Genomic DNA, 17,864 nt, shown 5'->3' with positions numbered 1-17,864 from the left:
TTATGCATTCCCTAGCTTTGCGAATTGAAGGTTGTTGGATCTTCTGTTTTCCATCATATTAAAAAATAATTAATTTACACAAAGTATTTTAAACGTTATTAAGAAAAATTGGTATTTAGGGGCCTGTAGGGGGGCGCTCTAGGGAAAATTTTTATAGGAACTTGTCATGTTATTTTAACGTCCCCTGTATAAATCCGAGAGATTGCCCACATATTCTGGAACACCCGGTCGTATAGGTTAAAATTTTGAATTATTTCCAGGAAGCTATAATGAAATACTTTTACTTACTTACTTTACTTACTTTTAGTTTTTATCTGGAAAATGAACACTTAATACATTTAAAAAAAATTATTCTTCTGTTAAATTCTTGAAGTCAATAAGAATATTGAGCAAAACATTTGATTATATTACAATTCAGATATAGAAAAATATGAAAAATGGTTAATGTCATGTTTCCCTTGTAAAAGTAGTAAAATATGAATAACACAATTTCCTTGGGGCTACCGTTGCTAAGAGAATAAAAATGGGCAAATCACTGAATTTTTACATTATATAAATTGTAACGACACCAATATTTACACAAGGAAGGACTATTAGGGAAATATTTGGTCAAATAACGTCCTATATGTAGTTATGGTGAAATATATTTGATTGCAAAGGTTTTTACTGTGGTTCGAAAAGTGGTCTTTTAATTTTTGAAAATTCTTCCTCTTTAAAATATTTGTTGTTTGATTACTGATAATTCAAATATGAATGTCTTCAAGTGTTTTCGATCGAAATTTTAGAAGTAACTGGTAATATTGACTTCCGTTATTTGCCTCATTTTAGAAGTATTAATCCATATTTCATTTAAAACAATTTTTTAAAATAAAATGTATTTAGTCTGCGCACTTGACGTTTATTTTCGTGCCATCTATCTGTGCCAATTGTTCACAAAATGACCATAGTAAGAAGAAGAAGAAGATAACCTCCAAATTTTAAAAGGTTCAACTCGCAAGAAATGAGTTTTTTACACATATATAATCATATAGACAAAATATGGAAAATATATTAAGAAAAACGTCTAATTTTTACTTCGCCAGATGTAACACAATTCATACATCATGTCGCCTGAACGGCTGGCGTCAAACTGGAAATGCTATGAAAAAAGTGCTTGGTGGAACTAAAAAAAGGTATAGTTTTGAATAGTTCATGTTAATATTTTGTTGACATCAATTTTGTTATAGAAAATCATATTTTGAGGATTCTCCTAAAATGCCTTCAGCTGAATTGTTCAGTAAAGGAACTTTTGAAGGGAAAGGGTCGGGTAATTCAAGAAGAGCCACTGTACTAAATAAGCTTTTCATGCGTCACATAACTGATCAATTGGCAACTGGAAAATGTGCTGAGAAGATATTGGGATATGGCGTGGAGATAAATAGAGTAAGCACTTTTGAATTAACATTAAAAATAATATGTGGGTATTCCATTTTCAAAACAAAATCAAAAATACAACAGTTGGTCGTGAATCATCTAAAAGTATTTACTAAACGAAATATTTTTAGGTAAAAGTGACACCAGATTACAAGTTGTTAAAAGTTTATTGGCTTGCAAAAGGATCGCAAAATGATGAGGTTATAGATGAAATTTTACAAAGGAATTCTGGTTTGCTAAGACATGAGCTCTCTCAGTTACGTTTAATGGGTGTTGTACCTCTTATACAATTTGTTAAAGGTACAGTTAATAAGTTAAATATATATCGTATTAATAATTATTTTACATAGATAAACTTTATGCACGAATTGTTGAACTGGATAGTAAATTGTCTATAGCAGACTTTGGAGAAGATCACACTCCACTGAATCCAGCTGAAAAACTTAAAACTGAATTTGAAATTTTGTCTCCATTGGACGACAATATTAAAGTGAGAATAATTCTACTGTTTTTGTTTTATATTATTGCCAAAATTATTTGTTTTTATTGTAGAAACAACTTAAAGAATTAGATGAAACTGAAACGGAAGATTTTGAGGAATTACCCTTACCGCCGATGCCTCAGAATGTTTTAGGTTTAAATCATGCGATCATCTTAAGCAGGGTTTGTAAAAATGTTTTATAAAGCTGTTATATTTCTAATTTTAGAAAGAAATTTCTTTTAGATTAAAAAATCTGTGAGAAAATCAGAAGCTCTTCACAGAATCGACACTATTAAAGAGAATGAGGATGAAAGCTGGGTTACGTTTAAATTAAAACAGTCTACGAATGAGGATCCTCTACAATTCGGGAGTGAATATTCACAGAGGGAAGCCTTTAAGGATTTTTTACATAAACGACAGGTAAGTTTGATTAATAAATATTAATTAAATTAAAGTGGTCATATTTGGATAATGAAACGTGGGAAATGATTTTTAGGACTATGTAGAGAACTTTCACGAAAAAATTTTAAACGAAATTTGAGACTTGCAATATATTATTTTTCATAATCAACTGATAGATACAATTAGGTGATTTTTTTGTTTTTTGTAAATTCAATTTTTCATGGTGATACCTTTTTCAATTCTTATTTGATATTAACATTCGTATTGTCAAATTTCAGTGTTGTAACTTTAAGAAATGTGAAAATTTTGTGACAAATAACCGCTCAGTTGATTATGAAAAAAAGTATATACATAGACAACTTATTTTTTATTTATAGCTTCTGCGATTGAAAGCGAGGAAAGAGAATAAAAATTATATACCCGATCTGGAATATATAAAAGAGGAACTTAGGGAACGGCACATGGAGAACTTAAGTAAATTTGATATAATTCTTGAGAATATCGAGGAGGATTTTATTGAAGATTCTGAAGATGTCAAATAATTTATAGCAGATATTTAGTTATTAAATTTTACTTTAATTAAAATATAAAAAAAATATATAGATTTTTATGTTCCAGTTCATATCCTTTTATACATTTGTTATTTTGATTATACCGGGTGTTCCAGAGTTGAAGCAACAAAAGCCTAGGGGAGGTTCCGCTTAGCAAAATATGTAAAAAAGTTCATATGAACAAGGGTCTGCAAGTGTTTCCTTTCCGAGATACAGGGTGTTAATTTATTTAAAAAAATTGAGTCAAGAAAAGAAATAAATAGAATAAAAACGAAGCGAGACATTAAAAAGAGTCAAGAAACACAAATGTACTATTTTTAGCGAGTTTATCTGAATATAAAATAAAAACCACAAAAGACTACCGGGTGATATTTATTGTTTTACTGTTTCCACTTCTTGTTACGACTATTTTTAACATTTTCCTCCAATTTTCTGTGTTAGAATATGGTGCACTGCACCACTAGTCCAGTTGGTAGAGGTTCGGCGTGTGTCAAACCTTGATAACCCGGAAATAATTACACAGGAATACTTTAAATGATGAGTACAATAACTGACTAATTTGCTGACAAAGTATTTTATCAAGAAAAAAAGTTATTAACAATTTAATCGTGAAAACAATTTTTTAGTAGTTTTCTTTAAATAACAGCGGGATGATTTTGTACGAAAAAATGCTTAGGACATGATTTTGTTCGTAATAAAAATAGCTACAAAATGGCGGTGGTCCGATTACGAAATTTGCAATAACAAAGCCGTGAGATTGAAAAAACGGTATAAAACGCCAATTTTTTTAAGTTGCTGTAAAAATGTCGATTATAAACAAAAAGTGATAAAACTTTCGAAAACTATAGTTCAATATATATACAATAATGACCCTAAAGCCGAAAATCAGGAGAGCAAAACTTTTTGTTCTATAAGGTGTTATACATTCATCGGCATCTGAAACTCGAAACTTTGCCAAATTTGTTCGAAGCTTTGCTGACACTTGAAATTTGGTAGACACATAGTGTAAATATGCAGAAATCAAAAGCAATTTGCAAAATTCAAGTATCTTAATTTTTGCAGTTTTGGTAAGGTTTTATACGTCACCCTAGTTTTATATGTCACGGTTTTTTTAATTTTTGGACGTATATTCATGTATATTTATAAAATATTCCATTACGGTAGATTAGCCAGCATAATTACCTACAGTTTAAAAAAATATATATTTTCATCATTTAGATCCTAAGCTACTTAACATTTTGCGCCTGTTAGCCGTAGTCGTACACTATTTAACATATTAACATAAAACAAAATCGTACGTGTGGGGTAAACCTTTAACTTTTCATTTTCAAGCGCGAGCTCCGCTCTTCGGTGCTTGTATACTATTAGAAATATGCAACAGTAAATTTAAACAATTGTTTACTTAAAGTTATAGAACAAAAAGTTTTGCTCTCCTGATTTTCGGCTTTAGCGTCATTATTGCATATATATTGAACTATAGTTTTCGAAAGTTTTATCACTTTTTGTTTATAATTGACATTTTTACAGCAACTTAAAAAAATTGGCGTTTTAAAGCGTTTTTTCAATCTCACGGCTTTGTTATTGCAAATTTCGTAATCGGACCACCGCCAATTTGTAGCTATTTTTATTACGAACAAAATCATGTCCTAAGCATTTTTTCGTACAAAGTCATCCCGCTGAGTTATTTAAAGAAAACTACTAAAAAAATTTTTTTTCACGATTAAATTGTTAATAACTTTTTTCCTGATAAAATACTTTGTCAGCAAATTAGCCTGTTATTATACTCATCATTTAAAGTAGACCTGTGTAGTTATTTCCGAGTTATCAAGAAAATGTCACCAACAGTAACTTTTTGGCCTCTGCCGACTGGAGTACACTGTTATTTCACATTTTAAAAGAAACGGCATAACAAATTTATAACTTCTATCCAGATATTTAGAAGATACATTTTTTATGCAAAATCCTACAGATTGTTACTTACTAGATGCCACAAAATGTTTACAATCGTTTATTATACAGGGTGTTGCAAAATGTTCAGGGAATTCTAGAGCAGGATCTACATCCAAAAATACAAAAAAAAAAAACTATAACCGTAGGTCCGCAAATGTTTTGTTTTCGAAATAAGGGTGTCAAAAAAAGAAAAAAATGTTTTTTATTGATAATTTCTAAATATTTTTCTACAAAACTTGCTCGCTGGGTATGCCCCTGAAAATTCTGGATCAATCTAATTGGTTCAGTTGCAGTGGCGGCTCGTGGTTTTTTGAGATGGGGTGGACAAAATATTTTTTCTCATGTAACTTAATATCATATTAATTGCAATCTACGTTAGTCTATAATTGCACTCTAGTGGCCTACTAATTTATTTTCTATATCAAAAGTTTTAAAATTTTCTGTTAACAAATGATTCACAGCTTTTTTCCCCTTGCTTACATAAAAAAATCCCATAAATCTTTCAACTATACCACAATAAACAATAAACATATCTAAAAACTACTAATAACTGAGATAAGCATTTAACATTCGTTGTTTCATTTGGTTACTTGCCACGCGAAATATAGAGCATTTCTTATTTCTAAAAATATCACTTCGGATGCTCCATTGATGCTCCCTATTAAATCATTTTGAATAGTTTCTGAAAGGCTGCTAAAAACTAGAATTTTTTCTAAAAAAACTAAATTTATTATCGTACCTTGAAAGTAAGTTTGCAAGCTCATGAAAATTGCCTTGATTAATGGAATTATCTGATTCATTATGGTCCTTAAATCTTGTTCTTGTGTACCTAAGTAAATAATCATATCAATAAAGTGCTTTACAATGTCTATTTTCGTCCATGACTTTATTGTTTTAAAATATTCTCACAAAATGCGGAATCAAGAAAAGTTTGAATTTTTTTTTTCCTAATTAAATTTTAATGGTGAATATGTATGCTAATTCGATTGCTCCTATTTTTTTCTTAAGGATTCATTAAAATGTTTCAGATCTGAATATCCTAGATGGTTCCACGGTGTTTTACTTTTTTCATTACATAGTAAGCAATTCTAGCAATATAATTTGGTTTTGGTTTTACTGCCTCTTAACCACTCATATTTATTGTACCAATTTTTACTAAATGATCCGTTACTTCCGCAATTGTTTTTATTTGTTAAATTTTTCATGTTAAGCGTAGGTTTTAATTTTGAAATAAATAATTCATCATCAAAAGTCAACGTACTAAATTTTTTATCTAATAAAACAATTAACAATACATTAACATTGTTACTCACCAATTCGGGCATTTCACTTGCCATTTTGCTTTACTCCAAACTATTAAACAATAAAAACTTGTCTAAACCACCACTACAATTATAGGTTAAACATAAACAAACGACAATGACAAATCGCAAGATGATACTTAAGTACTCGAGGAATATGCGAGTGAAGCTGAAGGGCTTTCCCGGTGCGTAAGGCAATTTATATATACTCGTATTATAATTTATTAAAAAGCTGATTGAAATTCAAATAATGTATTAAATGAAACAATGGTTTTTCTAATCTAACAGTTTCTTTATTATTTGAAGTAAAAATAAATATTGGATTTAAAAGTCCTAAAAATTCTTAATTCAGTTTAACAGCAACGAGTTAAAAAAAACTTAATTATAATTATCATTATCACAGAATATTCAACATAGCACCATGGTAGATATTTAGTTTTTAACTCGATTTACACATTATTATAAAACGGTTTATTTCATTTATTAAAATTTGTTTTCTGGAATACCTTTCCAGGGAAAAACTGTTCTGTTTAAAAATTCATTTAAATAATAAAATTACATTTAAAGAAATAAATATATATATGTGTATTTCCAATCGCTGGCGAAAAGTCTTAGCTGGCCTTAGCGGATACAGCACTCAACGGGCATATGCGAGCTTACCCGGTGTGGCGCAAATATTCTGAATTGGTAAACGACTTACGTTTCCGATTACTCTCTACTCATAGGTAGGTATAGGCAGGCAAGGGACGGCATCGTTTAGTTCAGCGTCTATGGGCCAGCCCGAATATTATGTTGGTTGCTGCCGAGATCATGATTAAATTATAATTTTAAAATTTGGTAGCGGGAGTTTCAAAGGAGGTAATGCAATTTAGATTTAATTTTATAAGAATTACGTCAAATTACTTTGATATAATACACATTTTTCTAAAATTATCAGGGTGGGCACTGCCCACCCCAACGAGCCGCCACCGTTCAGTTGATGCAATGATAAGCGTTTTAACAAATGCAAAAATTTCATTCAAATCGGCTAGCGTTTTTTTTTAACTCAATTTTTTAAAAAAATTTACGCCCTGTATCTCGGTAACGACGTGCTCAAATATTAATGGACTTGCGGGACCCATGTTCATATGAACTTTTTTACATATTTTGCTGAGCGGAATCTCCCCTATGCTTTCGTCGCTTCAATTCTAAAACATCCGGTATATCGTTTAAAAATGAGATGGCATTTTACATTTTTAAAATATCTTCAGGACTAATTTTATTTGTCCAAAGTATTTATTACCATAGAGCAAAAATTTACAGATACTGGTATTGAGTTTTGTTTGACAATTTAGTACAATTTAAGGAGCCACGGAATGAAAACAAATTATGAAAAAAAATATTTATTAAAGTTCAACATGTGTACAAACATTTTTAATATCTACTTAAATTAGCTTAAATATAAACCTAGGAAAAACAAATCTCATATGTACACCTGCAAAATATCTCTGCATATGTTCGTCATATATTCAAAATATACAGGCTGTTACAAATTCACTTCTCACTACAGTGATCTCGGAAACGGTAAGAGCTACGAATAGGGGCAAAGTTGCGTAATCAGGGGACCAACATTATGCCTCTAAAAAATCAAGGCTAACATGATTAGTTTTCGAAATATGAGTGTTGTTCTTTTTTAAATATCACCTCAAACAAGGCTGAAATTTTGTAACAGCCTGTATACCACTACTGTCAAAGTAACAAACGAGACTATCAAGTAAAGATTTGAATTTACTTGACGGTTTCACAAAGTCTTAGTATAATTTGTATAAACAATGTACAATATATAAAAATGCAAAAATAAAAAACAAAAGGTATACTAGAAAAAAATTAGACAAATTCCTATCTATTTTAAGAATATATTAGATACTTTTTTCTCTAAGCCTAAGACACCAACTAGGTTAGTGCAAAATGGACGGTTTTTATTGAGACTAACAGAGCACAGCTGCTCAAATATTAGTGGACCTTGCCACAGTTAATTAATTCGTCATGTGTGAGTATTAGATATGCACTTGATCGTATAAATATAATAAAAACGTAAATGCTCTAAGAAAATAAAACTATACAAGTCAGAGATTCTATTACAATCAACTTCCAGAAAAAATACCAATGGATAACCTTAAAATAATGAACACAAGGTTAAGTAAGAAAGCACAGAAAACGGAAAGTTGTATGAAATTGAGCGCTTCCTCGATTACCTGAATTTGTATTAGAATTTTTTAATTTTAAATTAGGCACTCTACTACTTTGTACTAAATTACTATTTTTTTTTACAAAATGGTAACCCACAAAGGAATTGTACACTTTAAACAGTTTAACAAGGACAATAATCTCGTCTTTGCTTTTTAAGATAACTACAGTTCTCTTTGGGATTAAAATCTTAATACAAATTCAACCATTTTTTGATTCATATAATATTGTAACAACAAATATATTTTTTCTCATAAATTTTTATAGTATAACGTCTTGTTGCAAGCGAAGATATCGTATTATTGATAAGACAGACGTTATTAAAACGGTATATACAGGAAGGGGTATATTTGACGCTGTGTTGTATATGTAACAGTAGGGACACTGGCTGCTGCCGCACACTTGACAGATGTCCAGGGAATATAATGAGAAGGCGTTAAATATTGTTTCGTTGAATCGTTCTGGAAATCAAAGGTAAATACATAAACAGGGAATCAAAATTTCTATCAAGCGTCCCAGAAAAGTGGTTGTGCCACGGATTCCTCAAATAAAAAAAAGTTTGTTTAAGTCTAAGGTAACTAAGGTAAGTTACTCCTAGTCCAATAAAGCTTCAATTAAAAGTTATTAGTCTTACTTTGAAATGGTTTTTTGTTTATATCTGAAAATCAACAAGGTATCAAACCAAATTTGGTGGTACATATTATAAAGGCATGGGAAGCAGTAAAAATAACCTCTTTTTTTTTAAATCGCTTCCCTTATGGAATTCTTAAGGAAGACGACTGAATTTCTGAATTATCTGTTGACGTGCCTCAATATCACCTTTTGTGCAATGCAATTTCTATTAAAATTGCTCGATTTTGAGTAAAAAGATATTAAATTTGTCCAAAAAATACCAAATTGATTCTAGTAAGTCTAAGTCTAGTCTAAGGTAAGTTACTCCTAGTCCAATAAGGCTTCAATTAAAAGTTTTTAGTTTTACTTTGAAATGGTTTTTTGTTTATATCTGAAAATCAACAAGGTATCAAGCCAAATTTTTGGTGCACGGGAAGCAGTAAAAATAACCTCTTTTTTTTTAATTCGCTTCGCTTATGGATTTCTTAAGAAAGGCGACTGAATTTCTGAATTATCTGTTGATCTGCCTCAATAGTCATCTTTTGTGCAATACAATTTCTATTAAAATTGCTCGATTTTGAGTAAAAAGATATTAAATTTGTCCAAAAAATACCAAATTGATTCTAGCAAGTCTAAGTCTAGTCTAAGGTAAGTTATTCCTAGTCCAATAAAGCTTAAATTAAAAGGTTTTAGTTTGAAATAGTTTTTCGTTTATATCTGAAAATCAACAATGTATCAAATCAAATTTTTGATGGTACACATTATAAGGGCACGGGAAGCAGTAAAAATAACCTCTTTTTTTTAAATCATTTCGCTTATGGATTTCTTAAGGAAGGCGACTGAATTTCTGAATTATCTGTTGATCGAAATTGCTCGAATTTGGTAAAAAGATATTAAATTTACCCAAAAAATACCAAATTGATTCTAGCAACTATATTTATTTCATACAAACTTTTTTACTTTTAAGAATCAATTTTTACAAAATATGATTTTGCAGTTCATTATAAAAATATGTTCTGTCCATAAATAGTGAATTAGATTGAAAACATTTACTAATAAAATAATCTTTAGTAAAATAGTCTACCTAAAATTTAAAAATGGCTGTTCAATACTACTTTTCCGAACTAGTAGACTTCAAATCAGCGAACTGAATCCTTTATTCGGATATATATCGGTTCTCGGATATTAATAAAAAACATTTCAAAACATCACATAACAACTTATAATTTTTAAACAAAGCATTTGTGGTGTAAGGTAAGCTGTCTTAAATTGAATTTTTACTTCAGTAATCTGTGGTTGCTACATGACCACTGTTTTCTGAAACACCCTGTATAGTCATTAGCCAACTGCTAAAAAAATGCTTTTTCAATAATAAATTAGTATGGAAAACATTAAATAAAAAAATTAATGATCTCATACCTGGTGCATAGTAGTCATAAACCCTGATGGGTAAGAACTGGGACATATTAGCTACCGGATACCATCTTTCTACAGTAAAATTGATACAGGTTTCCTCATATTCCAACTAAAAAAAATTTCACACGGTTAAATTTTGAGAATATCTTTCTCGACCAATACTCACATAATCGAAATAAAATATGACTTTTCTTTCTAGGAAACGCGCTCTTTGAAGGTTCTTAACACTTCTTGACAAAATATATGCGTCTAAATCTTGTTGTTGAATAATATAGCCGGTTGGGATTCCTACATCCAAAACGGCTAATCCTGATCGGTTAGATTCTGACAAATGGTTCCATCTGAAAGCAGTACACAATTTTATAAATACATTTTTTTAATAAAATCGGGCATAAATGTCTATTTACAAGGAGAGCATGACATAAAATAAAACTAATACACAGGCATAAAAAAATATGTATTGCAAGGTACAATAATATGTATATACAACAACTACAAATGGCATACAGGGAACATTGGTAAATAATCGTATAATATGCAAGATTTAAACATTACATTTTTGTTACTGAGAGAAAAATTTCCACCTGTGTTCTATTGGTCTATTTAAGAGGAAATTAAAAAAAAAATTGTTTGTACTTTTTCCAACTAATCAGGTTAAGGGCCGGTACTTTCAGTCTAGATTAAATACACCGTTAACTAATCGATCTATAAATTAATCCNTGAAAAATTATTACAAAATAATGAAAATAAAATTTGTAACTTTAACACCCCGGATCTTAGTTAATATATCAACTTTTCAACTAAGGTACGTTTAGCTAAATCGTAATTTTTTTACATAACGAGTCTGCCATTGCTCTATGTGCACGTACTTATGGAGTAGTTATATATTTGATTGATTCTAGATGCAACTGAAAAAAATTTTCATTGTGAGAATAAAAGAAATCGAAGAAGCAATAAAAAAATATTTAAGAAGGAGTAAGGAAAGGAGTGATGCAGAGGAAAAAAAGAGGAGAAGCAAAGGCGAATAAATTTGATAAACAGTATTGTAAGTTATACAGGGTGATCCAATAGTGAAAATTTTTTGGTAAATTATTGAGCATCAAAGTGCGCAACTTTGCCTCTATTTAACCAACTCTCTATATCTCCTATAGTTACTGAGATAGCAATGCTATTGACTCGATTTTGTAACACCCTGTATATTAGATAGAGAAATAAGATGTATTGGAGAGAATTATATGGATCTCTTAATTATTTATGTATTTGTTATTCCTGTAATAATTAGAAAAACAATAAATACATTATCAAAAGTATTTCTATAATTCCAATGCAGACCTCCATTAAATGTACAAAACAAGACATCTATGGGTAGCACAAATTTGGTACAGAGGCGGACATATTCTGTGGGTCCGAAAGTGGTACAGTAGTGGACGTCCGTGGGTTGCACGAAGTTGTGACATTTGTGCGTCCGTGGGACTTCCAATGGACGTCCATCGAACAAAAACCGGACGTCCGTTGGATGTCCGGACTTCCGACTTTGGACATCCTTTGGATGTTCATAGGATGTCCTTGTGCTATTAGGGAATATGCAAGATTTAAACATTAATTTTTTGTTACTGAGAGAAAATTTTCCACCTGTGTTCTATTGGTCTATTTAAGAGGAAATTAAAAAAAAAAATTGTTTGTACTTTCTCCAACTAATCAGGTTAAGAGTGCCATAATACTGATCCATATTCGAGTTTTGATGTCGCAAGTATACGTATTATAAAGTTTTATAAAAGTACTAATGCTTAAAATTTTTTTACTCCCTCATTATAAATTCTAAACTTTTATATGATGATGCTCTTCCAAGTTGTCGATACGCTGTATGCATATGAAAAATTATGTGGTAGGTTAATGAAATTAAAAAATAGTAAAGTTTCTAAATTTGATCCCTGAGGGACTCCTGAATAGGCTTCATAATCACTAGATCAGTATCCATTATATTTGACAAAGAAGAAACAATTAATAAATTAAAAAAGGATGCTAGAATTAAAGTGTGGTCATATGTGGCTAATTTTGTAACTATACAGGGTGTCTCATAATTAGTGTCCAATAATTTACCACTTGAGTCTACTGCCAAAAATAAGAATATATTTTCATACAAACATGGGTCTAGAAATGCTTTTTAAGGGAGCTAGGCTCCCCTAAATGGAGCCTCAAAAAATTCATTTTATTAAATATTTCCTAAACGGGTAGAAGGAAAATTATGAATTTTGACATCGTGAACGCTCATAAAAAGTTGATCATAAAATTTTAAAAAAATTTTAATCAGGGGCATCTCAATTGGGGTCGGCTAAAATTTGCCCTAATTTTTTTGCTTGTCGAAATTTTCAAATTCAGATGCCAATAGATGGTAGACCCTTATTTCCTTCACAAAAAAGGTACTCTTTATTTCTTTCGATAAAATGCTCCATTTACAAGAAAAACGGATCTAAGCACAATTTTTTTTACATTACTATTTTCAAATTTAAACAGTAAAATTTGATAGATCTGACTTTTCTCTGGTAATGGTAATGTTGTGTGCTTTTCTAATCACTTAAATCTGTTTTTCTTGGAAATAGAGTACCTTTTTTGTAAAGGAAATGAAAGTCTATCATATGTTAGCCTCTGAATTTGAAAATTTCAACAAGCAAAAAAATTGGGGCAAATATTAGACGACCCCCCCCAATTGAGACGCCCCTGATCAAAATTTTAGAAAAATTTTATGATGATCTATTTTGACTTTTAATGAGTGTTCATGGTGTCAAAATTCATAATTTTCCTTCAACCCGTTTCGGAAATATTAAAAAAAAAAATGAATTTTTTGAGGCTCCCATTTCTCGACCCATGTTTATACGAAAAAATATTCTTATTTTTGGCAATAGAATCAAATGGTAAATTCTTGGACACTAATTATGAGACACCCTGTATACTACATCACACCTCCTTAGCTAGGAATCTTTGACCGACCCTTGTTGTTCTTGGGCTAGGCTCTCTGTGGGCAGACCCACCATTGGATGGTTTGATAAAGAATTTACAAATTAATTGCTACTGATTTTTTTGATACAAAACTGTGTCGACTGTTACTAAGCAAATTACTAAAACTGCCACGCAAAGGTATAAATATGCCCCAATCTTACCTTTGACAGCTGGTATAGGTTATATGAGAGTGATTCCTGCCAGCGTACGTCTGTTTGGTCCATAGATCAAAAGCGGTGACGGGCGGTTCGGTCTGGAATCTTTTCACGTCTACATTGTACTGCACGGACATCTGCAAAATTGCGTACCCGGTACCCTTTCCTTGAACTTTCACTGTACCCCAAGCGTCCGGTATATCTATATACTGGAGTTTCGCTCTGTTCATATCGTTGACGTACATAACCTTGGCTTCACCAGGCAAACACGCCGCCTCGATTGAAACGGAAAGACTAGAAATGTCACGAATACGTTGCGAAGAAGTGTACTCGATGAGAGCTTTCATGGCATTTGCGGTGTCCATAGTGGACGCCCAACCCCCGTCAGTCAACCGCTGAGTGTTAAGCCACCGAACGATGTTGTCCACAAATATTTCTTGTCTGGCAACATACACCATCAAAGCGTAAGCTGTCGCCTCGATATTTTCAGAATCGTATTCATACGGGAGGCGGGGCAATGAGAATGGTATGTGGTTTTCTAGTTTTGTCGGTGGCTGGGGCACGTATTTTCTACCCCAGTACAATAAACCACCTTCCGAGTGTTGTCTCCGAGACAACTCGATAAACACCATTTCGGCGTTCGGTGCTTTGCTTTTCATCAGGGTGTAGGCTACTATGGCCACTTCGAACGGGTTGCCCTCGTCTCTAAGCAAGTCCATGTTACGTTCCAGCCAATGAATTGCCCTTTGTGCCGCTATAGCCACTTTTGAACTGAGACCACCTAAAAAAGTTTTACGTTACATACGTCACGTGTAAAAGCTGAACACTTACTTGTTAAATCTTTCACAGACTCCAACATGATAAGTACATGAGCAGTTAACGTGATGTTTCTATATCTAATTGGATCGTTTTCCAAGTTAAGACTAGAATTGTATTTACGGTCGGGTAACCAACTCTCTTCCCAGAAGGCGCCTTCTGGGTGTTGGTGCTTAAGTACCCACTCCACGGATTTGGCGATGATGGCCGGGTCGATATAAATATAATTCTCCCACTCGTAAAAACTGGCTTCTTGGAAAATGCGAATGCAGTACGATGTTAACCAGACGGAAGATGCCGATTGGTTCCTAAAAAATCATTTTAATACACATATAAATATCAAAGATTAGAGAGAGGAAAGATAGGAAGTGCATACATATGGTCACCATGGAAATAACAACGATAAAATTAATAAACAACAATAAAATTAATAATGAATAAACATCAGATGCATTAGAGGGTGCCAAATCAGTAGATAGAATCGATGTCCAGCCTATTGGTTCAACAGAAGATTTACATTTGAGGCATCAGAAGTAGTCCAGTCATTCTGTCCAAAAATAAGGCGAAGAAGAGAAAGTGAACCGGGAAAGCCAAATTTTAGAAAAGCTTAATTGAGATTTGAGACCAATATTTCCTATGTGCATTTTCCGCGATCTTGGAAAAAGTGGTGAATTTTTGTTTTTCTATAACTCGGTTCCCCGTCAAGATACAGAATTGTCGTTTGGTGTTTTTTGTTCCTCTTTCGACGATCTATAATTTAGGTCCTATAAACTTTCAACCTATTATTGTTAGTTGTTGAGATATCGAACAAAATAGATATAAGTTCAAAGATTCGATCTGGTTTTTCGGGTTTTTCTCTTTTTCCTTAATACTTATCGAAAATATGTCTATTATAAAACTTGTAGGGGGTGGTTGTACAAACAATTTGGTGTCTTTGTTTTTTCTCTAGGGTGATAATTGCGTGTTATATGGCGCCGCGAATACGGCAAGTTTGTGCGAAGTTTCGATTTTTCCGTCCGCGCGCCGCCATCTTGAAGAAAGCGGTAAATTATGTTTTCGCGATAACTCGGTTCTCCGTCGAGATACAGATTTGTTTTTTTTTGTTACTTTTTGTTTTTCTACCGACGATCTACAATTTAAGTCTTATAAACTTTTCACCTATCATTGTTACTTGTTGACATATATAACAAAATAGATAAAAATTCAAAGATTCGATCTAGTTTTTCGGGGTTTTCCCTTTTTCCTTAATACTTCTTCCTCGAATGTCGTACTCTTTCTGAAGTTTTGGTTCCGGCGATACTCATGTCACATGGATAACCATCGAATATAATCATGACACAATTATTACCCCAGAGAAAGAACAAAAGTATTAAATTGTTCATACGAATATCCTCTACAAGTTTGATAATATACATTTTTTCGGTAAGTATTAAGGAAAAAGAGAAAAACCTGAAAAACCAGATCGAATCTTTGAATTTTTATCTATTTTGTTCGATATCTCAACAACTAACAGTTGAAAAGTTTATAGGTCCTAAATTGTAGATCGTCGAAAGAGAAACAAAAAACAACAAAACAACAATTCTGTATCTTGACGGGGAATCGAGTTATAGCAAAAACAAAAATACACCCCTTTTTCCAAGATGGCGGAAAATGCACATAGGAAATCTTGGTATCAAATCTCAAGTTAAGCTTTTCTAAGCACCCCCCACAACATATAAAAAATTTGGCTTTCCCGGTTCACTTTCTTTTCCAAATGCACAGAATGACTGGACTAAGGGAGCAACAGTTGATACTATGAAATTGGGAAATTTAAATTTTCAAACGTTTTGGGTATTTAAACGTCAAATACTCATACTCAATTGCTATTTTTTTAACTTTTTAGTACATTAATGCTAAGAGTACACCAAATTAGTATTAAAACCTTAAAGTTTTAGGCAGTGCCACTTTTTCAAGGCAGAGGAGGCAAGCCTCCGCAAAACATTTTAAAGGATAAATTTATCATATTTTTTTTGGTACTAAGTTTGACGCAAAGTGTAATAATAAATTTATATTTTAGAAAATGTTACTTTTGACCATATTACCCAATAAACTTACCAATCACTTCTAAATGTGCTGAACGATCCATCAGGCTGCATGAAGGACATCTGTCGTTGATAACCAATATTCATATAATAAAATGCCTGCCTTTCCAGAGTTTTATTCTTAATTTGAGTATAACGCATATAGAGCAAAGTATACATGTTGACGGCAAAAGAAAATATGTTTTGTTCTCCAGAATCCTAAAATATTATAGGCACGTGAAGTAGAGAAAAAAATCTTACTTGAAACTAAAGCGACTATTAAGTACGTATATATTTACCATTGGTAAATGTAGAAGAGATGTAGCATTCATTGGCATTGTTGGAAACACGGGTCCGACAACGTCACCCACAATCGATATCCTTGCTTTATTGGATCCGTAGATATAGTAACGATCGTATTCGTACGGAATAATAGGAGTTTCGGTAACGTTGATGTGCATGTATTGGAACGCATAAGCACGGTTACTCAAATCAAGGAGCATGGATTGATGCCTGTGTTGTGGAAGGCCATCAGACTGAAAAGAAATAAAGAACATATATCATCACCGCAAAATTAATACTGAGTTATTAATATTTACTTCTACGTGCAACATTCTTGTGATTCTGTCTGTACCAATAAGTGTGGTAGCGTGGACTGAGACCTCGATATCACCAAGACGAGTTGGAACGATGGGTATATAAACTACAGCTGCATCTTGCGCCTAAAAAAGTATATAAGTCACGGATTATTCTTTAGAATAATTAATTTTTACTGACTTTAATAAAAATGAGGAACTGATGTTCTCCGAAGGATGTCCGAGGATTATAGGCTCTAACAAAGCCGTTTTCCTCAACGTGAACAAATTTATAATCGGGTGACCCATTTAGCACAACGGTGGCCTCCATATTGTCCAACATGTAGTTGAAAACGGTGACACGGATACCAACTTGTTCACCTTGCATGCAAATGTTTGGCATTTCTACATTTATGAAGAAAGGCAAGACACCGACGTACTGCAAAAAATATTCCAAGTTTTTTTGTCCTATGAAAAATATTTTAATATATCCTACCTCGATAGCCTTGTTTAACATTCCAAAACCTTTGGAAGGGCTCATGGAAAAAGCGGAGATCATCCAATGGACAGGTCTCGCTGGTACGGGAACATTAAAGATGTAACGGCCGTGCGGACCTATATTCACGTCTTTCCATAGCCACACGTTCTCATATTGTCGTTGGATCCTGTTGAATCTAAACTTGCGGAAGAGTGCCAGCTCCGTTGTATTTTCATAATGACCTAACAAGATCCATTGGTTAAAAATAAAATCTTTATAGTTACAGAAATTCTCCTTAACAAAGAAAATTATCTTTCTTTTTCTTTAAAGCGTTTATTCAAAGACACCCCTGAATAGCAGACACCTCTACGTAATGGACAATTTTGCTTTCGCAGGATTTCACAATATTACATCTTAAATGGACCCTATAT

General features: G+C 32.3%; 2 protein-coding genes across 2 annotated transcripts in view; one reads left to right on the top strand and one right to left on the bottom strand.

Moving 5' to 3' along the window:
- Nucleotides 1-673: 673 nt before the first annotated feature.
- Nucleotides 674-2,892, top strand: LOC108908142. The gene is made up of 7 exons (XM_018712076.1): nucleotides 674-1,172; nucleotides 1,227-1,422; nucleotides 1,545-1,713; nucleotides 1,764-1,903; nucleotides 1,966-2,076; nucleotides 2,138-2,314; nucleotides 2,674-2,892. The coding sequence occupies exons 1-7, from the start codon at nucleotides 1,039-1,041 to the stop codon at nucleotides 2,836-2,838; spliced, it is 1,092 nt and encodes a 363-aa protein (XP_018567592.1). The 5' UTR covers nucleotides 674-1,038; the 3' UTR covers nucleotides 2,839-2,892.
- A 4,846-nt stretch (nucleotides 2,893-7,738) lies between these two features.
- Nucleotides 7,739-17,864, bottom strand: part of LOC108908135 (CD109 antigen) — a 69,117-nt gene continuing 58,991 nt past the window's right edge. Inside the window, exons 12-21 of the mRNA XM_018712067.1 lie at nucleotides 17,452-17,675; nucleotides 17,158-17,394; nucleotides 16,980-17,102; nucleotides 16,680-16,916; nucleotides 16,415-16,599; nucleotides 14,336-14,628; nucleotides 13,511-14,285; nucleotides 10,519-10,693; nucleotides 10,356-10,461; nucleotides 7,739-8,785 (exon numbers count right to left, since the gene is read on the bottom strand). Coding sequence (XP_018567583.1) covers nucleotides 8,586-8,785; nucleotides 10,356-10,461; nucleotides 10,519-10,693; nucleotides 13,511-14,285; nucleotides 14,336-14,628; nucleotides 16,415-16,599; nucleotides 16,680-16,916; nucleotides 16,980-17,102; nucleotides 17,158-17,394; nucleotides 17,452-17,675 — 2,555 coding nt within the window. The 3' untranslated portion in view covers nucleotides 7,739-8,585. The remainder of the gene's footprint in view (nucleotides 8,786-10,355; nucleotides 10,462-10,518; nucleotides 10,694-13,510; nucleotides 14,286-14,335; nucleotides 14,629-16,414; nucleotides 16,600-16,679; nucleotides 16,917-16,979; nucleotides 17,103-17,157; nucleotides 17,395-17,451; nucleotides 17,676-17,864) is intronic.

The sequence above is a fragment of the Anoplophora glabripennis genome, unplaced genomic scaffold (assembly GCF_000390285.2).
Source record: "Anoplophora glabripennis isolate ALB-LARVAE unplaced genomic scaffold, Agla_2.0 scaffold254, whole genome shotgun sequence".
In the NCBI taxonomy this organism is placed as follows: Eukaryota; Metazoa; Arthropoda; class Insecta; order Coleoptera; family Cerambycidae; genus Anoplophora; species Anoplophora glabripennis.
Note: the sequence above shows the minus strand (reverse complement) of the source record. Positions and strands in the feature narration are given on the sequence as shown.